The sequence below is a fragment of the Muntiacus reevesi genome, chromosome 4, assembly GCF_963930625.1.
Source record: "Muntiacus reevesi chromosome 4, mMunRee1.1, whole genome shotgun sequence".
NCBI classification, from domain to species: domain Eukaryota; kingdom Metazoa; phylum Chordata; class Mammalia; order Artiodactyla; family Cervidae; genus Muntiacus; species Muntiacus reevesi.
In genome coordinates this window covers 66,250,525-66,274,752 of record NC_089252.1, presented here as the reverse complement: position 1 = coordinate 66,274,752, position 24,228 = coordinate 66,250,525, and the positions used below count along the sequence as shown (strand labels likewise).

Below are 24,228 nucleotides of genomic sequence, written 5' to 3'. Positions count from 1 at the left end.
CTTCTTAAAGTTTTCTAACTAAAAAAATGTTTTAAATTTTATTGATGTTGCTCTGTGTACCTCAAAGTCATGTCTTCCAACTGTTGCATGTATATTATTGTATGAGGTCTGTTATTTACAGATTCTTACTGCTGTACACCTACATTGGGTCAAACTCCCCACCCTCATTACCTGTTAACGCTTTTGTGTATATCCATGTATATACATGACCGGGGCCATGTTTGTTGGGTACCTGCCCAGAACATTTGAGGATCATAAGGAACATACATCTCTGTTTTAACAAAATTCTGCTATATTGTTACCAGAATGGCTGTACCAGTCTGTACTCCCACTAGCATTGCAGGGATCCAGATTCTTCCTTTCTTTTCCATTATTTGGAGATGTTTTACCATTTGGGCAAATCTAGTGGATGTAGAATCTCTTGGTTATTTTAACGTGTATTTTTTTGGTTATCTTGATACATTGTTAGCCACCCGGGAGTCTCCTTTTGTATAATGCCTGTTCTTATCCTATGTACGTCTTTTACAGTATTTTCTGACTTCTTTTTCTAGGAGCACCTTTTATATTCTAATATTAATCTGCCTTCTCCCAGTCTCTGCACACTTGTGATTTTTCCAGTTTCCTTGTGGAATCAAAACTTATTCACAACGTAGTCAAGTCCATCAAATTGTTCTGCTTGTGATTTGAGCTTCTGGTCTTGATTCAGAAATGCTTATCTACACATTACAGAGTTGTGCTCCTACCTTGTCTTTTGTTAGCTTGTATTTCTGCTTTTTGCATTTAGATTTTTACCTCTGTATATACCCTGCAAGGCAGAAAACCAGCCATATTTTTGCTTTTCCCAGTAACATTTGTTCTGTCCTACTGATTTATGTAGGGGGTTCCCTGGTGGTTCAGTGGTAAAGAACCTGTCTACCAATGCAAGAGACCCAGGTTCGATCCCTGGGTCAGAAAGATCCCCTGGAGAAGGAAATGGCAACTGACTCCAGTATTCTTGCCTGGAGAATCCCATGGACAGAGGAGCCTGGCAGGCTATGGTCCATGGGGTCACAAAAGAGTTGAACTCAACTTAGCAGCTAAACCACCACCATCACTGATTTATGGGGCTGTGTCTGTAATATACCAGATTCTCTTGATTACTTAAACATATCTCACATCCTCTTTCCTAGTTTTTAGAGCAGTTGCCTGAATAACATATATCATCACTGTGATTTTGCTATTTTTAGTATTTGCATCTGTTGGGAGGGTGGTCCCCTCTTCTTTTTCTGAATTAACTTGACCCTTCACAAACCTTTATTCTTCTATTCATGTATTATACTAAATTTGTTGAGTTGCTCAAAAAAATCCTACTGGAATTTTTATTAGAAAAATGATATAATTATTTGGAAGATTTGACATCTTTATAGTGTTGTTCCATTCATTTACCTGGCCTATGTGCCTTCATTTTCTTAATCCTTCATGGGTTTTTTTTCACAGGGTTAAAAGAACTTCTGCATGAAAGTTTCATGTATTCCTTATTGGATTAATACCTGTGTATCAGAGTTTTTATTGTTATTATGAGTATCTTATTTTCTGCTGTATTTTTTGGTTAGTTCTGGTTGATACAGAGGAGCTCCATTGACTTTTCTAAGTTTATCCTATATCTGGCAACTTTGGACTCACTGATTTTCTTTTTGTTTTCTGTAAAATGGTGACGTACAATCCATGGCTGTCTTTGTTCTTTCTTACTCTTCTACCTCCTTTATTTTTTTTTGTTCCTATTTTGTTGGCTCATGCCGCCAGTACTGTTAAATAGTGATGGTATTGGAATCCTTATCTTGTTTGTAAGACTAAAAGCAATAAACTAAACTTTATATATTAAGTGTGGTGTTTACTCTGGGTTTTATGTGGTGGCTCTAACATAATTAAGTTAAAGAAACTTCTGGTTCTTGTTTTCAGAGTTCTTTTTCTATTAAAAAAAAGTCTTTGTTAAAGACTTAATGAAGCCTTAAAAGCCTTAGAAAGTCTTTGTTTCATGTTATTTACAAGCATGTATTAAATAAGACGCTTTTCTTGGAGGATCTGTGGTTCTAAGAGCATATAATACGCAGTTGTTTTGCTTTCAAAGGAGTGTTGCGTATGTAGTTTTATAACAGGTGAATGTGCAAGAGGAAAGGGGAAAATGGATAATGGATATCAGATTTCATCCTTTCTATCAAATATTTTAATGTCAACCTTGTGTCAGACACTTTTTTAATTTAAATTTTTATTGAAGCATAGTTGATGAGTTTCTGGTGTACAGTGACATGTTGTCAGTTATAGATACAGCCACTCTCTTTTAGATTCTTTTCCCGTATAGGTAATTTTATAGAGAACTGAGTTCCCTGTGCTGTACAGTAGGTCCTTGTCGTCCAGTTGCTCAGTCATGTCCAGCTCTTTGTGACCCTGTGAACTGCAGCATGCCAGGCTTCCCTGTCCTTTGCTATCTCTCAGAGTTTGCTCAGACTCTTTGTCTGTTGAGTCAGTGATGCCATCCAACCATCTCATCCTCTGCTGCCCTCTTCTACTCTTGCCTTCAATCTTTCCCAGCATCAGGGTCTTTTCCAACGAGTCGGTTCTTCGTATCAAGTGGCCAGAGTATTGGAGCTTCAGCATCAGTCCTTCCAATGAATATTCAGGTCCTTATTAATTATCTGTTTCATATATAGTATGTACATGTCAATCCCAGTCTCTCAATTTATCCCACCCCTCTGTCAGACTCTGTTTTAATGACTAAATTCTCATTTAATTGAGAAGGACCAGCTGGATGGGCTGAGTCTCAGGCTCTTTAGGTTAAATCTTGAACGAGACTTGTAATCTGGGTCCTCCTTAGGTATGTTTCATTCTGCCTTGTTGAGGCTGTAGTTTTTAGGTCTATTAAGTGGGAGGAGTAGACTTGAAGTTTCTTTTTTTTTTTTTTTACTTTATGAAAATTAGTGCTTGCTTTTTTTTTTTTTTTTTTCCCCAGTGGGTTTTGTCATACATTGATATGAATCAGTCATAGAGTTACATGAATTCCCCATCCCCGTCCCCCATCCCACCTCCCTCTCCACCCGATTCCTCTGGGTCTTCCCAGCCCACCAGGCCCGAGCACTTAACTCATGCATCCCACCTGGGCTGGTGGTCCGTTTCACCACAGATAATATACATGCTGTTCCTTCGAAACATCCCACCCTCACCTTCTCCCACAGAGTTCAAAAGTCTGTTCTGTACTTCTGCGTCTCTTCTTCTGTCCTGCATATAGGGCCATCGTTACCATCTTTCTAAATTCCGTATATATGTGTTAGTATGCTGTAATGTTCTTTATCTTTCTGGCTTACTTCACTCTGTATAATGGGCTCCAGTTTCATCCATCTCATTAGAACTGATTCAAATGAATTCTTTTTAACGGCTGAGTAATATTCCATGGTGTATATGTACCACAGCTTCCTTATCCATTCGTCTGCTAATGGGCATCTAGGCTGCTTCCATGTCCTGGCTATTATAAACAGTGCTGCGATGAACATTTGGGGTGCACGTGTCTCTTTCAGATCTGGTTTCCTCAGTGTGTATGCCCAGAAGTGGTATTGCTGGGTCATATGGTAGTTCTATTTCCAGTTTTTTAAGAAATCTCCACACTGTTTTCCACAGTGACTGTACTAGTTTGCATTCCCACCAACAGTGTAAGAGGGTTCCCTTTTCTCCACACCCTCTCCAGCATTTATTGCTTGTAGACTTTTGGATAGCAGCCATCCTGACTGGCGTGTAATGCTACCTCATTGTGGTTTTGATTTGCATCTCTCTGATAATGAGTGATGTTGAGCATCTTTTCATGTGTTTGTTAGCCATCTGTATGTCTTCTTTGGAGAAATGTCTGTTTAGTTCTTTGGCCCATTTTTTGATTGGGTCATTTATTTTTCTGGAATTGAGCTTCAGGAGTTGCTTGTATATTTTTGAGATTAATCCTTTGTCTGTTTCCTCATTTGCTATTATTTTCTCCCAATCTGAGGGCTGTCTTTTCACCTTACTTATAGTTTCCTTTGTTGTGCAAAAGCTTTTAATTTTCATTAGGTCCCATTTGTTTAGTTTTGCTTTTATTTCCAATATTCTGGGAGGTGGGTCATAGAAGATCTTGCTGTGATTTATGTAGGAGAGTGTTTTGCCTATATTCTCCTCTAGGAGTTTTATAGTTTCTGGTCTTACATTTAGATCTTTAATCCATTTTGAGTTTATTTTTGTGTATGGTGTTAGAAAGTGTTCTAGTTTCATTCTTTTACAAGTGGTTGACCAGTTTTCCCAGCACCACTTGTTAAAGAGATTGTCTTTTTTCCCGTTGTATATCCTTCTACCCAAAGCAATCTGTAGATTCAATGCAATCCCTATCAAGTTACCAACAGTATTTTTCACAGAACTAGAACAAATAATTTCACAATTTGTATGGAAATACAAAAAACCTCGAATAGCCAAAGTAATCTTGAGAAAGAAGAATGGAACTGGAGGAATCAACCTGCCTGACTTCAGACTCTACTACAAAGCCACAGTCATCAAGACAGTATGGTACTGGCACAAAGACAGAAATATAGATCAATGGAACAGAATAGAAAGCCCAGAGATAAATCCACGAACCTATGGACACCTTATCTTTGACTTGAAGTTTCTTCTAGCTCTGAAATTCTATGATTTCACAGTATGAGGAATGGAGAGAATCGGACTTGGACTGTAGGAGGGAATCCTCATGCTCTTAGAACAAAGCATCAAACAGGAGTGTTGGGACCTGGAATTGCAAGGTCCCAAGCATAGGATGTGGATGAAAGAAGCAAAAACTGAGAGGGTAGATGTATGGATGGTTTTAAAATTATGCATAGGGACTTCCCTGGTGGTCCGCTGGTTAAGAATTTGCCTTCCAACACAGGGGATGTGGGTTTGATCCCTGGTGTTGGAACTAAGCTTCCACATGCTGTGGGGCAACTAAGCCTGTGCTGCAACTAAAGCCCAGTGCAGTCAAAGAAATAAACAAAGATTAAAAGACATGAGATTGCATATAATCATTTTCTAGGTAGATCTGGAGAATGGCGGAAGGTGAGGAAGTGGGGAAAAAAGGATTTTGTGTGATAAGGGTGCCAAGTGCTTGAGACCAATGCTTTCAGCCCATTTGGGACCCTCAACTTGATCTAGACGGAGGTTTGGGCCAAGAGTATGGGTTAGGGATTCTGGAGCAGTTGGGTTAACTGTAAGAGAAGAGTCAGCAGAATTTATTTGGGGGCTGAAAATGTTGAGAGAGAAGACAAGCTGGAAATGTCAAGTTTTCTTTCCTTTTATCTGCAAGAACTAGAAATACCACACTTGTGTGTCCTGATTTTTCAGAGATCTAACATTTGCATGTATAATCAGGGTGAAATGTTTAGAATCAGGAGACTGCTTGCCTCTCAGGAAAACCACGACTTTTCCTTTGCACACATGTTTACATGCGTTTTTATGTGTGTATTTTTTTTTTTTAATGTGTGTATTTTTAAGAGAATCTTAGTGGAACATTGAGATGTGTGAAGGATTCACAGAGGACAATGGAAGAAATTTCCAAAGCTTTATAACTTAAAGTTGAAACTCCTGTTTCTGTAAGAGGGCAGGAGTTTGGAAAAGTAGAGAGAGCTGAGTATAATTTTGAATAGTTAATCTTGGGAATGAACTTGGAAAATGGCCCAGTTTAAAACATTTTATTTCTACTCTAGGTCTGTTTTAAGCTGAAGTGACAGAATATTAAAAAAAAACAAAAATAAAAAGGGCAAATGAAACCGTTTCTAAGAAGCTATTAAGCAAAATATTTAGTGGAATAGATTCATTTTAAAAATATTCCACATTTATTCAGATGCTGGCTGCCAGGAAATCAAAATTCTGAATAATTTTAAGGCCCTGAATGTAATATTTTAAAAACTTTAGGCTTTTTCTCTTTTGGTTGACTTTGAGGTATGTGTACTTTTGGAAGAAAGAAAATAAGCCATAGTTTTAATGCTTAGTTTTCACATATTTGGGCTTCCCTAGTGTCTCAGACAGTGAAGAATCTGCCTGCAATGCAGGAGACCCAGGTTCAATCCCTGGATCAGGAAGATCCCCTGGAGAAGGAACTGGCAACCCACTCCAGTATTCTTGTCTGGAGAATTCCATGGACAGAGGAGCCTGGAGGGCTACAGTCCATGGGGTCACAAAGAGTCGGACACGACTGAGCGACTGACACACATATTTAGAAATGGCACATTCTTCTTTTTTTTTTTTTAAGAGGAAGAGGGAAAGAATGTGATGAAATAATTTGAGTTGGTTGAATTTTATTTTTCAAAATTGTAACCAGACCAGTTTGATTTCTCTGCCTTCCTGGGGCTATTTGACTAAAACCTAGTGTCTTTTTTTTTTCCCCTTCGCTGTGGAAGAATTCAAGTAAGTGAGGAAGATGTGCACCAAAATTAAATGGCATTTGAAGGCTGTTATAATTTTCTCTCTGAAGTTTTTCCCATCAGGAAAATTTTCTACAGAAAGCAGTTGCCACGGATGTATATTTAAGATAACCACCTCCCTTACTCCTTTTTAGCTTTTTAATTTCATCTCTGGCAAGCCTAATTATAAATTTTTGCTGCACGTTTTAAGATATTTTTAGGACCAGCTGCTGATCTTTTCAATTTGGGGCTTTGTTTATTCCAAAATCCTAATGGGAAATTGCCCATTACTTACTTACACTAATTCTTGGCTTTCAGTACCCGTGGAGCACGGAGCGGTCTAAGGCACTCCATGTTCAACACCAGATGGATTTTCACAAACGTGCAATCACAGTAGATGTGCTTTGTACTTTTTTCTCTGAAGCAGACTGTTTTTCAGTAATTAGGATGATTATTCTTAATTTACCCTTTTGTTAAGTTAAGGCAGTTAAGGTAAGGCTATGTCTGCTCAAGGTACTTGGATAAAAACAACCTTTAAATCCTTAATTTGACTCTGGGACCACTTAATCTTTCATTTTCACAATGCCTCATTTTTATTTCTTGAATGGTAGTGGTGACGTTTGTTGCATGCTTTCTATCTGACGTGCTTCACCTATCTCGTTCGTTGTTATTCTCCAACAGCCATATGAGGTAGGTAATATTATAATTTTAGAAAGTAAAACACTATGTTAGTTTACTGTGCCTCACGACTCATGAGTGGCAGAGCGCAGATTTGAACCCAGGCCACTGACTTGAGAAAATGCGGTCTTAACCGCCCTCCAGCCCCGCCCGCTGTCTCTGGGGACTCGGTTCTCCTGCTGCTCTTCTGGATGGCGCAGCAATGGAGGGAAGCCTCCAGGTGGCCCCCCGATTCTCTTATGCGCTCCCCAGACTAGACTCTCTCTGGCTTGCTGCTTGGTTTCCCTGGCTGGAAGTACTCTTTCTAGTGCTGCTTCTCCATTTCCAGTCACATCTTTCCTTCATGCCCATGTGGGCCAGTAAATACAAAGAGAATGTCTGTGCATCCCTTCCTCCCATCCTTGGGAGCACAGAGATCCAAGGAAGAAAGTTAGGACAACCAAGAGGTTGGTAGATGTCACAAGACCTGAGTGCGCGTGGAACCTTGGACACGGTCTGAACATCTTTGTGTTCATGGTCTGAACACACACGTTCTCTGCTACCTCTTCCCCTCTTTGGCCTCACCCCCGTTTGTCAGGCAGGCACCCCACTGACCTGGTGCTACTAGCTAAGGGAGGGGACACCTTGGGTGACTCTTCCTAGGTTAGGGTGAGTCATATTCCCAGGTAGAAGTGGTGACTCCTGCCTCCGAATTTTCCACAGATGGCGCACTCAGCATTTCTCGTCAACCCCTCTGAAGTCAGTATTTGGAGCAAAACCCTGACATGTTGTACCTCAGGCTTTGAAAATATTTTATTTTAAATTAGTAGCAGGGAGGGGGGTGTATGACACCTAAATGTGATTCTTTTTTAAAGAAATTTGGCCATGCCACACAGTTTACCAGATCTTAGTTCCCCAGCTAGGGATCCAGCCCGCATCCTCAGCAGTGAAAGCATGGAGTCCTAACCACTGGGTGGCCGGGGAATTCCCTAAGTGTAATTTTCAAACACAACCTGAACATTTCCAAGAGGCCACTTAAAAAAAAATAAATCCTTTTAATTTTATATTAGAGTTTTGCCAAGTCACAGTGTTGTGTGATAGTTTCAGATAGACAAAAAGGGACTCAACCATATATATACATGTATCCATTCTTCCCCAAACCCTTCTCCCAGCCAGGCTACCGCATGATGTTGAGCCGAGTTCCAATAGTCTGGCCTTTCAAAAAGGGCCCGCTTGTCTGTAGTGGTGGCTGTTTGTTGCTTTTTTTCCTGCCTTTTCCTCCCAGTTCCCTATGCACTGTGGGATTTACCAAGAGACTTCTTTTTTGGCTCCTGTTTGCCCTCAGGAGGAGGCATAGGTGTGAATTAAACCGTGAGAAACACACAGTGAATGAGAAATTAAAGGTTTTTCGACTCAGATTTACTGCTTGTGAATTCAGACAACAGCCATTAGATAATAAACATAGGGTTAGGCGGCCACGGCAGAATTCTTTGGCTCCTGGGTGACTTGCCTGATTTATTGCCGTCTACGGGACAGTCCTTCAGGCAGAGAGAGGCCTGCCTGTCTGATTTCTGATGGATTCTCATTCTACTCGGAATCTAGAAGTATGGTTCTCCTTACAGTTTTGCTGACCATATAAATTCTCCAGTAAGTATTTAATTACATCTTGGACTTCATCACAACTTTGATCCTAAAGAAAATAAGGAGCAGGTCAATGACTGCTTACAATTTTGTGCTAAGCGACTTCTTAACATTTTAAAAATCGATAATGCCATCATCGATCAAGTCTTAAGGGCTGTGAGGAAGCAAGCGAACTGTGGCCACACAGCTCCTTCACGGCAGCCCCTGTGCTAAGCATTTTTTGTGCCTGAGCTAATTTAACCTTCATGATGGCTCTTGAGGGTCAATATTATGATGCCTTTTTTAAAGATTAGGAAATTGTTGCTTAATAAGAAAGTTTGAATAGCTCACCTGAGGTCACACAGCTCGAAGCTAGTAGTGCTGGGGTTGGAGGTAGAGGTGAAACCTGACTGTCTGGCTGATTCAAGCCTGGTGAAAAGTCTGCCTTTTCTTGGGTTAGAATAAGGCTCCCAAACAATCTAAATGTATTTCAGTGGATTAGGCAAATTAGCTGTTGTTGAAGGATTGAAGAGGGCATTCCCTGGTGGTCCAGTGGTTAGAAATCTGTGCTTCCATTGCAGGGGGCACAGGTTTGATCCCTGGTCAGAGAACTAAAATCCCACATGCTGTGCGATGCGGGATCATATATATATATCAGTTCAGTTCAGTCACTCAGTCGTGTCTGACTCTTTGCAACCCCATGAACTGCAGTACGCCAGGCCTCCCTGTCCATCACCAACTCTCGGAGTTTACTCAAACTCATGTCCATCGAGTCGGCGATGTCATCCAGCCATCTCATCCTCTGTTGTCCCCTTCTCCTCCTGCCCCCAATCCCTCCCAGCATCAGGGTCTTTTCCAATGAGTCAACTCTTCGCATGAGGTGGCCAAAGTATTGGAGTTTCAGCTTCAGCATCAGTCCTTCCAATGAACACCCAGGACCGATCTCCTTTAGAATGGACTGGTTGGATCTCCTTGCAGTCCATGGGACTCTCAAGAGTCTTCTCCAACACCACAGTTCAAAAGCATCAATTCTTCAGCACTCAGCTTTCTTCACAGTCCAACTCTCACATCCATACGTAACCCCTGGAAAAACCATAGCCTTGACTAGATGGATCTTCGTTGGCAAAGTAGTGTCTCTATGTATATATATATATACACACACACACAGACATGCATACAAACATATGTTACATACAAACAAAAAAGTGTTAAAGACATAGCTTCTCTCTTCCTCTTCACTCCAAGGGAAAAGATTGAAATTGAAAGTAAATGACTATTGAATTTCAGTATAATCAAAGTATATTTAATTCTCAGACCACAGATTTCTCCAGTTACCTATTTATAAGGTAACTTGAAAGCAATACACTGCTTTCCAAGTTTATCTGTCTTCTTAATTCTGAGTTTGAATCCAGAGAATTGCATGAGCTACCATGGTACTGCATGCTAACATAGAATTCTGATTTCTACCCTGGCTCCTATGCAGCTCCCCAACCTCTAGGTGATTTGTAAACTATGAGTCATCAACTTTTGGGGAGGGGTAGGTATAGCTGCTTTACAGTGTTTTCTGGCGTACCGTGAAGTGAATCAGCTCCATGTATGCATACATCCCCTCCTTGAGCACCCCCCGCCCCAGGTCATCACAGAGCACGGAGCTGGGCTCCCTGTGCTATCCCAGCTTCCCACTGGCTGCCTGTGTTACACATGGTGGTGTGTGTATGTCTGTCCCAGTTCATCCCGCAGTCTGCCCGTCTGTTCTCTACATCCACATTTCTATTCCTGCCCTGCAAATAGTTCGTTTGTACCATTTTTCTCGATACATATATGTGTTAATATACAATGTTTGTTTTTCTATTTCTCACTTCATTCTGGATGACAGTCTAAGTCCATCCACGTCTCTGCAAATGACTCAAGTTTGTTCCTTTTTATGGCTGAGCCATATTCCATTGTACATGTAGGTACCACATCTTCTCTATCCAGTCATCTCTTGATGGACATCTAGGTTGCCGTCATGTTCTAGCTCTTGTAAATAGTGCTGCAGTGACAGTTGGACTACATGTGGCTTTTTTTTTTAGATCTGGGACTGTTACCCAAGGCTACAGACTTTGAACTTCCTGCCTGGATTGCTTTGTACACCACATGTGTCTCTCTGTGTCTCCCAATTCTACTCAAGCTTCAAGTCCTTCTCCCTCAGAACAGCCTCCTGTGATGAAGTCAGTTCACCTTGGTCATGCTTTTCCTGACTTTGGCGTTTTCTGGTTGTATTGCCAAATTAGCATCTTGTCACGTGCTTCCTTTCTGTGGGTATGTGTCTGTCTGTCTTGCTGTCTCTGTGTCTTTGCTCCTCTATCCCCCATAACAGTATAAGCATCTGTGGTGAAAAATGGCCTCATACATCTTATGTTTCTCCTCCACATCATGTTTCAGATATTTTCCTTGGTGCACAGTAGGTATTCAGTAAATATTTGATAATTGAAATAGAGAAAATGGCACAAATCTGCCAGTTTTTCTCGAGCTGAAATGAAGTACAGAAGCATCTAGAATACAGATTTTTTTAATGTAGAATTTAGAAAATCCATTCACTGTAATCCATTCGCATGGCTCAAAATGAAAGAATCTCTCTTTCTCTTTGTTCACACTGTTATTCACATCTCCGTGGAATAAGCAGCCACTTGGACTTCAATGTGTATCCTTCTAGATTATTCTTGTGTTTTAAACATTGATAAAAATACTCATTTTCCACATTTTAACACAGTACTTTGCATACTATAGAACAGTGAGACACCTTGCCTTTTTCACTTAACTACATAGTTTAAAGGTTTCTTTTCCCAAACCAGTTCACGGAGACCTTTCTTATAGTCCTCTTAACGTCCCAGTGATGTTCCATCATGGAGGTGTGTTGTGTCTTATTAACCTATCCCACATGGAGGGATATTTAGGTTGGTTCCTGTCCTTTGCCGTTAAACACACGACTTTGGTGACTACAGATGCCGTTATACCTGGGTGCAGATGTGTGGGGGAGACATTCCCCGACGTTGCTGGGTCATGGGGAAGTGCACTTGTAACTGGGACAGGTCCTATCAGATTGCCCTCCTCAGGGTTTCTGCCACTTGACACTCTTGCAAAGCTGTCTCTCCATGGTCTGTCAGCAGACTGCATACTGACACTTTTGGGTTTTTACAATCTGATGGGTGAAAGATGGTGTATCTAAATGTGGTTTGAATTTGCATTTATCATTTGAGTACAGTTGGACACATTTTCATACAGCTTAAGGGCCATTTATGTTTTTTGTGTGAACTGTCTATTCATAGTCTTGCCCTACTAGAATACTGTGCTATTCTCATCAATTCCTAGAAATGCTGTTCCTACTTACAAATTAGAATGATGAACCTTTTTTCTGTGAAGCTAGTTGAAAATATTTTTTCTGGTTTATCGGTTGACTTTGTTGGTGGCAGGAGTGGGTTTTTGAAATTTGTTTCCTGTGCAGAAGGCTTCCCTGGTAGTTCAGCTGGTAAAGAATCCACCTGCAATGCAGGAGACCATGGTTCAATTCCTGGGTTGGGAAGATCTGCTGGAGAAGGGATAGGCTCTGCACTTCAGTGCTCTTGAACTGCCCCAGTGGCTCAGCTGGTAAAGAATCTGCCTGCAATGTGGGAGACCCAGATTCAATCCCTGGGTTGGGAAGATCCCCTGGAGAAGGGAAAGGCTACCCATTCCAGTACTCTGACCTGGAGAATTCCTTGGACTGTATAGTCCATGGGGTCACAAAGATCAGACACAACTGAGTGACTTTCACTTTTTGCTATGTAGAAGTTTTTAATTTTTAGGTCAACTTTTGGATTTGTTTTCTTCTAGTGTTCTCTCTTTCTTTTTTCTTAGTCTTTGATCTCTTTGGGGTCTGTGATCTGAGAGATAAATCTGACTTTGTTTTTCAGTTGGCTGCCCAGTTATCCCAACACATTATTGAAAAATTTATTGCCACTAAGTTGAGATGCCGTCCTTGTACCCAGTTACTGTTTGGATGATATGTCACAATAGGATGAAATACCAGCAGTGCACGGACAAATGGGGATTAATTGGTGGATAACTTAATACATTCATTCTTAGTACTCATGCAGCAAACATGTATTAAGTACCTAATAAATTTAACAATCATGATGTGCCAGGTCTTGGGGGTATAAAGATGAGTTTGAAAGAATCTCATATAATTTAGCTGGATAATAAACATAGCCTCAATGTAGTGGAATAGGAGAGCAGAGAGGCTGAGACAGACAGGGAATGCTTCACACAACACTGAGCGTGCAGCTGGCTTTACCAGCAGGAGGGGAGGGTATTTAGGAAGAGGAACACAGACCTCTGAGAACCCATGGTGTTTGAAGGCCTTGGAACAGCTCTCCATAGCCATAGTTTGGGGCAGGAGACCCTGCCGGAAGTGAGGCCAGAAGCATAGTTAGTGGGGATGGTCTCTCTCACCTGAGTGAGCATAAGATGAAAGCATGTACTCCCCAGGCCCTCATCTCTCTTAAAGATGAAGGGGAAGGCCTGAGAGGTCCAGCATAAATGGAAGGCAATGCTTGGTTGTGTTCTGCAGGCTGATTGTTGAGTTTTGATGCCTGTTGCTTGTTCTAGACGACTCCAAGCTCCCGAAGCCGAAGTCTCACTTTGCTCCCCCATGGAACATCCAATTCTGCGTCTCCCTGTAGCCAGAGACACCTCAGCGCGGGGGCCCCTGGCGTCGTCACAATCACGCATCACAAGTCGCCTGCCGCCGCCCGAAGAGCCAAGAGTCAGTATTCCGGCCAGCTTCACGAAGTCAGAGAGGTAGGCCTTGTTCTCCCCTTAGGTGGAGTTATCTTTGGAAGGTGGGGGCTGCGATGTCGCTCTCCAGCTCCTTTTCTTGAGTATCGTCTTGATGGATGGAGAGAGAGGACCAGAAGCAAACCTCCCAGACACGGCCATCATGATTCCTTCTGGTTTTAAACAAATAATTATTTCTGTTTCATGGGTTAAGTGAATTGCCAGGAGACCTCTGCTACCCAAGCTCAGAGAGCAGAGGACTCAAGCCCATAGAAACTTGAGGGAGGTGGAAGGGCTGTCTGGTGACGTCTCCATGCTCATAGCAGAGAGAGAGAACATAAAATGGACAATCAGGAAATCATTGAGGGCGTTTTGAAATTCAGAAAGCGTTGGACCTAAAGCTGATTTCCCCTTTTCTCCTTCACTTTATGAGGTGCTGATCCTCCCACACACTTCGAGGGGGTGTGAGCCAGTGAAAAGAATTCTGTCCTTGGAGGCAGAAGACTTTATTGCCTTAAAGCTTGGAACCCACATTTCTGCATCTGTGAAATGAAAATGACACAGGCCCTCCCAGCCTCTCTAGGGATCACATGTGATAATGTACAGGAAAGCCCTTCTGCTGAGAGTCCCCTAGGGGTTATGTTTTGTTTTCACTTTTGATTGGCTGGGAAGTCATCAGTTTGGGGCTCTCAGGGTCTTTGGTGTTCATGTCATCCTCTGCAACTATTTCCGAGAACTGACTGTATAAAATAAATGATCATGGTCTTGGTTTTCTTTCTTTTTTATTTTTAAATTTTTCATTCATTTATTTGGCTGCTCCGGATGTCAGTTGTGGTGTGTGGGATCTTCTTTAGTTTCAGCATGCAGCATCTAGTTCTCTGACGAGGGATTGAACCCCGGGCCCCTGCATTGGGAGCACAGAGTCTTCGCTGCTGGACCACCAGGGAAGTCCTGCGGTCTTGCCTATCTAACGTGTGTTGAGTACTGAGGCTTTTTGCCCTGCAGCTATCTCACGTGGAGACCAGCTGGTCCTTTTTGAGAAGTTGCTGAGTCCTCACTCTTGCGTCAAGCAGGAGAATGGGGCTCCTAGAATAGGTCTGGTTGCTTCGGAATTAGCATGCCTCTTGCTTTATTTTTTGTGTCATAAGCCAAGGAGTGCTATGTCAGTTGGCTATCCTGTTCTAATTCTGGCCCAGAACAGAAAATCTGAAATCTTCTGACTCAAGTCTTTAGATGCATATGAAAGACATTTTTGGATAGATTTACACATGCATATACTTTTTATTGCCTAATAAGAAGAACATAGAGAGTCAGATGCAACCTTTGAAATAGTCACCCTGATGGGGGGGGAAATAAAAAAGTGTCTATGATCTTAACTTTGCTACCTTGGGTGAAATAAGGAATCATTTGCTGCACTTGTGTATATGGCTTTTCACTTATAGCACATTTTCAAAAAGCTCTGTTATGGAAAAACCTTGAATGTACACAAAGCAGAATAGAATAATGGTCCCCACCACCCAACTTAAATAATTTCAATCCTCTTTTGTTCTTGTTTGATCTCTTTCCCTCAACACTTTTTTTAGCTTGAGTATTTTAAGGGAATTTTAAATATTTTATTACTGCCAATAAATGTTTCAATATTTATCCAGTGGGTAAGGACTTAAAAAGAAAACAGTGTAACCACAATACCATCATGTTGCTTTTATGTAAACCTCATTGCAACTGTTTTTTGCAAGTAATTTAGAGACTTGAACCCTAAGAAGAAAAGAAAAAGCAAGTTTGTGTTATCTTGAGAATTCTTTTAAATGTGCAATAATGAATCTCAGATAGACTTATTGATAGGAGTCCTGGTACATATGAAAAAAGGGAAGTCCTTGTGTTTAGTGAGCAGTAGCCGAAATAAAAGTTTGGGTATTTGGCTTAATTACTACTAGCATTTGCTTCAGTATAATGCCAAAATCTTCTCTACATCCATTTTTAGAAATTCAAGATTTTAAAAGGATAAAAGTATGTGCTTTGGATATGTGTGTATAGAAATGTTTAATCGTATGAAGTATATAATGCAAAAGAAATCTAAAGATTAGAATAACTCATAATCTTACCTCCCTTCACATAAGCACTGTTACTCTTTCAATGAATTTACTACTTCTTTTTTTTTTTTTTTTTACTTCTTCTTTTTAACACTTTATTTTGTGAGATTCCAAAGTCAGCCATACCCATTTTCTTTTCTTAGCTTTTATTTTACTTTATTTTTTAAATTGAGGTATAATTGATTTACAATGTTGTATTAGTTTCAGGTGAATTTACTTCTTTTTTAATATATGTAACATATATGTTAGTCACTCAATCGTGTCCAAGATACGTAAAAATTCTCAAGTATAATCTCAACTTTGTAAATGACTATATATGTGCTGCTTTTTTCCTTACCATATCATTTTCTCTCCATTTTTCCATTGATGGAGGGAAATTATTGAAATTTACTACGGAGTTTCATTATAAGGAAGATAATTAGGTGACATGCCTCCATAGCTTTTTGATTTGGTTGTTGTACTTCTGGGTGACAACCAGGTATCTTCTTCAGGTGATTGCTTTTACATCTGTGATGACCTTTCTTACTGAAAATTCATTCTGAGCCAGCTTGTTGAGATGTGTATAAAATACTGGCAATTGAGGATTGCAGGGTGGTGGACATCTAAGAAGGAGGTGGAAGTTTCGATTCTCAGATTTCATACCCAGCTTTCCTCCTGATTGGAGAAGAGTAATTGTCCTGTGACATCTCTCCTTTCATGATATGGGCCAGTCCACCTTGGGAACTGAGAACATTGCACTCTGACCAGAAAGTTCTGCAGTTTTAAAAGTCTATTCATCTCAAAGTATAAAGGTGCCTTGGCTTTTGGATTCCACTATATTTATTCATAAAATCACTAGAAGAAAATGAAATACCATTTTTAACCCAGCTGTACCAGGAAGATAAACTTATAGCCACTGAAGCAAGCCAGAAAATTATCGTCCACAAGACAGATGTGCCCAAATAGCTAAAGAACAAAAGGAAAATAGTCCAGCCACAAGCAACAGAATAAATATTAAATGGAATGCCACAGCATGGGTAAAAATAAAGGGGCAGTGTAAAAGATTAAATGGTGATCATCCAAAATATTGAGATCCCAAAGGTCAGTACACAGCGTTCTCTCTGGAAGTGGTGAGGAGAGATGAAGACAGAAAATTTGAGACATGACATCATTGTGAAGAACAGGGATATCCTCCTTAGCAGTTCAGCAAATGGAAATCAAGTTTATTTTGTCTGCCAAGTTACTTGAAATAATTATAGGTTACGGTGGTAAGAAATATTGGTAATGCTGCATATTTTCTTTCTGCTGCAGTTTGGTGATAAATAAGGACAACTAGGCACAAAGAAGCTGTTCGTTGCCATTGACCCATAAATTCCGTGTTGGGAACTGTATTCTGAGGAAATAATTCATGGAATTGGGGGTAGAAGAGGAAAGTTAATTTGGGTTAAGCCGTTGATACTAGTAAAGTGATAGATTCAACACAAAGCATTCTGGGAATGACTGAATAAACAATAATACACTTAACACGCTGAATTGCTATATAGCAATTTAAGATAAAAGTCACACAAGTATCATTTCCACTTGGACATGTGTATATAAAATGAGACAGTCGGGATAGAGAATAATGTACAAACATGGCCCCTAGGTTCATCTTTGGGTTTTTTTTTTTTTTTTTTTTTGACTGCTTCCCATGGCATGTGGGATCTTAGTTCCCTGACCATGGATTGAACCCGTGCCTCTGCATTGGAAGCATCAAACTTTAACCACTGAACCGCCAGGGATTGTGAGCTTGCTTATTCAGTCTTGCCTCCACCCATTCTTTGGGTATTAATTGGGCATCTATTATGTGCCTGGCATTGGATTTTTATGCTGAAAGCCATGTCTTATTTATCTTTGCATCTTCTAGCCCTAGCAGAAATTGGTGGGTGTGTTGGTTGGACACATTGATTGAAGAACCCAGTTTCTAACAGAAGGCTTTAGAAATGGAATTTCGTAGGCATCAGGGGTTGCTAGCATCACCATACGAGGTGGTTGGTGACTGGTCGAGGGTTGAGTCAGGTGTTGACATGGTCCCCTCTGACTCTGAGAGCACTTGGGGGGTGTGTACCTGGGTAATCATGCGACCGAGGGAAGAGCAAGGAGAGTGTGAGCCTCTGGATGTGCCGCTGGAGCTGTTTTATAAATAGACGCTAATATGTTCTTAAACATCCGTTTGAACCTTGTGCTGTGGAAGCATTTTATGATTGACCTCTGTGGTATTCACTTGTATTCTAACTTGTTTATTTTTAGTGACTTTATAACAGGTTTCAAGGTGGTTCACATTTATTTAAATGGACAGGAGTTCAGTTGGTACAAATGCAGGGTGATCTTTATAAAACGCCTGCATGCTAGATGCTTTCTGAGAAAACACATCTCTCAGGCCTCTTTTAGTTACTGTTTTGGCTGCACTGGGTCTTTGTTGCTGCAGGGGCTACCCTCTTGTTGTGGGCTGCGGGCTTCTCGTTGCGGTGACTTCTCTCATGGAGCACGGGCTCTAGGTGTGAAGGCTTCAGTGGTTGCAACCCATGGACTCAGTTGCTCCGTGGCAGGTAGCATCTTCCTGGACTAGGGTTTGAACCCTTGTCCCCTGCAGTGGCAGGCGGATTCTTAACTACTGGACCACCAGGAAGGCCCCTCATACCTGTTTATACGTGTGTGTGTGTGTGTGTGTGTGTACACCTGCATACGTGAATTGAAGAACAAGAAGTAGGAAAATCAGAGGTTTTCCCCTTTCTTAATTCTTCACTGCTGTTTCCCAGGAGTGGCTACTGAGGAAATGATCTGAATATCTGCTCACATGAGAGAGTGTGTGTGTGTATGTGTGTGTCTGCTCAGAACTGTGTGTATGTGTGGGCTGTTTGTGATCTCCAACAGGTTTTATTTTCTTCTGTGGCTTAGAGTTATGAACATTCTCTGAAGAGAGACCTTACTAAAATTTTTCAAGTCCAAATATGGTAATTGGCCCAGACATAGCAAATATTTGAGCAACAGAATAAGCTTTGTAGAGCCTGGTTCTTGTGGTTTTGACCAAATAATTTTTTTAGTTGTGACATTTGAGACTTAAATACACCTAGTTCAGTAGATAGACTTTGGATTCTGTAGCTCGGTGAGCAAAAAAGTCATTGCTATGAAATTGTAGTGGGTGTATGTGAGGCATAAATTTAGATTTAATTAAGCCTTCAGTGATAATTTATTGACTGATAGAAATTATCCTTCTCTTAAACTTTTTTTTATTGTTAAATAGCTTGCTTCCAGCCACATACCCATTTTATGAGAAGGCTTTGTGCTGCCCTGGTGTTTAATGGGAAGATAAACTGTATTGAAGTTGTGTCCTTTAATGTGGCCTTAAATAGTAATAAACCTTTCACAGAATATAATGTGTGGAGCAGAGTGTGTTTATGTGGTTCCAGCGGTGTGAATTCATATATATATATACACACACACATATATATGTATATTTCTTCATGTAATTGCACTATGTTTACTTAAAACATAAAAGGAAAGAGGCTTTAATGAAGTGCCATCTTTACAAATAGTACTTTTGCAGCAGAAGCAAAAATGAATAAACAGCCTTTGATACATACCAGCCACACAGGTCTGCAAGAGTTAAATAATCTTGGTTATTCTTTAGCTGTTACTGCTGACAAACACTTGTAGCTAGACTCGTTCTTCATAAAGCTAAACAAAGTTAATTACTCTCTGACTTCATCTGTGTTATCCTCTACATCTGGCGTTCTTCTCCCCCATACTCTCTTGTAGCAGTCTGCGTTTTAAATGAAGGTCAGGGACCCATAACTTTGGGTACACCAGGCCTGGTTACTGAGTTTCCTGCGGCCAGATATGGCCGTTTTGAGACTGCAAAAGAGAAAAAGTGGAAGACCTTTATGAGGATATAAAACCTCTCCCTATTCCTGAGAGCGGGCTTCCCTGGTGGCTCAGTGGTAAAGAATCCACCTGCAATGCCCGAGTCATGGGTTCGATCCCTGGGTTGGGAAGATCCCCTGGAGGAGAACATGGCAACCCACTCCAGTATTCTTGCCTGGAGAATCCCATGGACTGAGGAGCCTGGCGGGCTACAGTCCATGGGGTTGCAAAGAGTCAGACGTGACTGAGCGACTGAACAGCTACAGAAATTCCTGAGAGAAGTGAGCACAGTTCTTGAGGTACCTGCCTGCTATGTTTGCTCTTTGTCTAAGCAAAAAGGATAAAGCTATTCTTTTCTGTTTCCTCCAGACTCTGTTTCTGTTTGGGATCAATGGAGGAGGAGCCAAGATTTTGGCAACAGTGCTGACTCAGTATTCTCTCTTCAGGATGGTTCGGTTTGATTCAGGTGTCACAGTTATAGTGAATGCCTGCTTAGAAACCTTGATTGATGTACAGCCTCTGCTCTGGAAGCGGGAGCTGTCAGCACCCTGAAAGATGTTATTAGTCAGTCAGTGTTAAGGTAGCACTCAGTACTGGCAGCACTGAATCCAGCCCAGCCCATCACCAGGGAAACCACATTTAGAGTTGCAAGTACATTTTTCCTTTGTGTGAACAGGATGATTATTATTTTATAAAATCCCAAATTAATTCTCCTGTGTACTTTTTGAATCAGTGATGGCCAGTAACTCTTGGATGCGTTGGGAGTGTTGATTTGCAACCTCTCAAAGTAAGTCAGCCCCAGACTTCAGTTTTCAAAAAATGGTAACTTAGACTTCCTTAATAGCAGTGTTCCTCAAAGGTTTTTAAAGTAGCTGAGTATTATTTTCAGGAAAAATAGTATAGATCCCCACTACATAAAAGCAGTGCTTTATTAGTGCAGGTTTTCTAAGGTGGCACCGACATTTATTACAAAGCACACTGCCTTGGAATCGTGAGTATTTATGACTGCCACTGCAGTCTCTTTTTATCAGCTTCTGTATCCGTGCAGTTTGAAACAAACATCGGTGTGGTCCATGGAACCCCTTGGACATCCTCTAAGAAACCAATGTGAGAGATTTGGGCATTTAGCAGTATTTCAGGTGAATGATGACAAAAGCAAAATAATGAGGTCCCATCCCCTCTTAACCCTTGACTTGCTGTCTCCCAAACTGCTCCCCCAAGGGAAGGAATCTCTGCCCACTCAGGGCACCACGGAGGGCACCACGGAGGAAAGCTGGAAGAGCGTGCTGGAGATTGGGAGGAGGAGTTGGAGGAGGGGGGCTGAGGGCAGAACTAACCCCAGAAGGACTAACCGCCTGGACCCCCAGCAAGCTCAGGGTGCACAGAGTTTTGTTCTTCACCTTAGGTATCCCGCACTCGATTGAAAGATAGGTTCTGGTCTTGCTGGCTACAATTCTAATCCCCCTTTTCCCGCTTCTATCCCAACTTCTCCTAGAATTCCTTCTTTACCCTCAGTTGATTCTCTTGCCAGGCTTTATTTTTCTTTCACTATTCTATTCTGTTCAGTTGCTCAGTTGTGTCTGACTCTTTGTGACCCCATGGACGGCAGCACGCCAGGTTTCCCTGTCCATCACCAACTCCCGGAGCTTGCTCAAACTCATGTCCATCGAGTCACTGATGCCATCCAACCATCTCATCCTCCATCATCCCCTTCTCCTGCCTTCAATCCTTCCCAGCATCAGACTTTTTTCCAATGGGTTAGTTCTCTGCATCAGGTGGCCAAGGGATTGGAGTTTCAGTTTCAGCATCAGTCCTTCCAGTGAACACCCAGGACTGATTTCCTTTAGGATGGACTGGTTGGATCTCCTTGCAGCCCAAGGGACTCTCAAGAGTCTTCTCCAACACCACAGTTAAAAAGCATCAATTCTTTGGACTATAACTTTCCTTATAGTCCAACTCTCACATCCATACATGACTACTGGAAAAAGTGTAACTTTGACTAGACGGACTTTTGTCAGCAAAGTAATGTCTCTGCTTTTTAGCATGCTGTCTAGGTTGGTCATAGCTTCTCTTCGAAGGAACAAGTGTCTTTGAATTTCATGGCTGCAGTCACCACCTGCAGTGATTTTGGAGCCCAAGAAAATAGTTTGTCACTGTTTCCATTGTTTCCCCATCTATTTGCCATGAAGTGGTGGGACTGGTTGCCATGATCTTTGTTTTTTGAATGTTGAGTTTTAAGCCAGCTTTTTTATTCTTTCACTTTCATCAAGAGGCTCTTTAGTTCCTCTTTCTGCCATAAGGGTGATGTCATCTGCATATCTGAGGTTATTGATGTTTCTCCTGGCAATCTTGATTCCAACTTGTGCTTCATCCAGTCTGGCATTTCACATGATGTACTCTGCATATAAGTTAAAGAAGCAGGGTGACAATATACAGCCTTGACATACTCCTTTCCCAGTTTGGAACTAGTCTGTTGTTCCATGTCTGTAGATGTTATAGATATTGTTATAGATGAAAAACTGAGGCATAGAGAGGATAAGGCAAAGAGAAGGGGTATTCATTAACCAGGGTTCCATCAGGGAAACAGATCCAGTAGAAAATACATGTGAAGGGATCTTTGCAAAGAATTGGCTTATGTGCAGTTGTGGGGCTGGTTCTCAGGCATTGGTCCAAGTAACTGTCTACTCACCAGATTGTTTTTTCAGAGAAGCCTCAGCTCTGCCCTGAAGGCCTCTCAGTGGAACCAGGCCCATCCAGATTATCTAGGTAGTCTCTCTCACTTCAAGCCACCCGATTGTGAAATGTTATCACCCTTACAGAAGGCCTCGCAGAAACATTTAGATGAGCAGTGGACTCACTGCCAAGTTGACACACCAAAAAGGCCGTCACCAGAGGTCACACAGGTAATGAGTGGTTGATTCCGACCCCAGTGTCACTTCCTAAGCTGGTAGTTGTGCGAAATGTGGGATTCCTGATTCATCGGTCAGTCTACACGGGAGACACTGGGATTCTATGCCTGGTATGAATAGTATATTGATTTCTCTGACCAACCCCCACCCTTGTCGCTGGTGGTTTTTAAATAAAAACAGGAGGTGGTCTGAGTGATGAATGATGACCAGCCTGTGGAGTCTCATGCCATGTGATTCCACCATTGTGAACAAAGCTGTTAGACCAGCTGTCACCGTCTTGTCCTCTAGCCTGGCCATTGGACTTGGAGGTGGTCTTCAGTGGGAACAGAGATCAGATGCCCCTTTAGAGAGCGAATGGGAAGCCCAGAGATGCCAAGTGGTGGAGCTAGTTAGTGGAGAAACACACTGCCGTCAGCAGAGTGTGAGCAGCTAAATCACAAGCTGGTAGACTCCCAGAGGTTGCCACTGTATTAGAGTTCTCCAGGGTGACAAAGCCGGTAGGGGGTGGGTGACGATGGGGCTGCCGGGGAAGGAAGGAGGTTTATTTTAAAGAGGTGGTTCTTGTGAGTGTGGACGCTGGCAAGTCCAAAATCTGCAGGGTGGTGTGGCAAATCGGAGACCCAGGGTAGAGCTAGGGCCATGTCTCGAGTCTGAAGGCTGTCTACCGGCAGAATCGCCTCTTGATCAGGATGGGTCAGTCTTTAGTGCTATTCAGGCCATCAACTGATTGGATGAAACCCACCCACATTGTGGAGGGCAATCTGCTCTGCTCAGAGTCTACCGGCTTAAATGTGTATCTCATCCAAGTCCCTCACAGAAAAATCCAGAATGTGTTTGCCCAAATATCTGGGCACTGTGGCCCAGCTGAGTTGACACATAAGATGAACTGTCGCAAGCACCCTAGACTGTCATACTCCTGCTGAAGTCTTCCTATGCTTGTCTGCTCTAAAAAGTCCTGGAGCCCATTTCTGGGAAGCTCACCAAACTTGACTGTTACCAGTCAGATCAGGCTCAGTTATTGCACTGACCGTGGGTCCAGCCACTGACCTCTGATGTGAGTGTGGAATGATGTAGCAGCCCTGGTTCTTGTCCAGGGACTGGATAGTCTAGGTGGTTGGTTAAACTAGTATGAAAATTATTTGGTGCTACAGGGGTTAATGGCGATAAGAATTCACCAGAAGGTGAAGCCAGTGTGGGCTGGCCCCTGCTTCCACATGGACCTGCACCTTCTGGGCTCTGCATTTCACCGGTACTCCTGGAAAAGTTACCCTAGATCGTTAGATTGTTGCTGAGAAAAATGATATGGGTGGTGAGGGACCCTCTGTCTGTCTCTGACTCTCTGGCACACAGAAAATGCATGGATCAGACGTCTTTGAAGTGTTGCCCTCAGAAGGAAGCAGAACGGCTGAATATTTTCTGTCGGAGTTCTGTGACAGGAAAGACTTGTGCTTGTTTTTACCCCAGGTGGCAATTTAACACAAGGAGCCTTCCTATCAGTGCCTCCGGCCCCCGCAAGATAATAATGTATTTAGGATATTGACAAAGAGGGAAGTTAGCCAAGTTCACCCTTTGATTCTCAGACCATCCTTGGAACTTGTGCTTTACAATCTGATTCTTGGTTATTTTTGTGAAGGATGTTGTTTTTTCCCCTAGTGGCTCATAGTAGCATTTCAGTATAAGACAGGGCTCCTTCATCATTGAAAACATCTCATTCTTTGAGCAGAGGAGCTCTGGTCACGCCTGTCTCCCACCCTCACTGGGTGCTTTGTCACGACAGATCTGCATGTAAATGACAAGATTCCCTTAACTACTCACCTTCCTTAGCTGCCTCCCTGCAAGAACCATGATCATTTTCCA

The 24,228-nt window shown here is 41.9% G+C and overlaps 1 protein-coding gene across 1 annotated transcript in view; it reads left to right on the top strand.

Annotated features, from left to right (window-relative positions):
- The window catches only part of OSBPL10 (oxysterol binding protein like 10), a 311,518-nt gene that overhangs the window by 132,831 nt on the left and 154,459 nt on the right, over positions 1-24,228 (top strand). Inside the window, exon 4 of the mRNA XM_065932925.1 lies at positions 13,323-13,514. Coding sequence (XP_065788997.1) covers positions 13,323-13,514 — 192 coding nt within the window. The remainder of the gene's footprint in view (positions 1-13,322; positions 13,515-24,228) is intronic.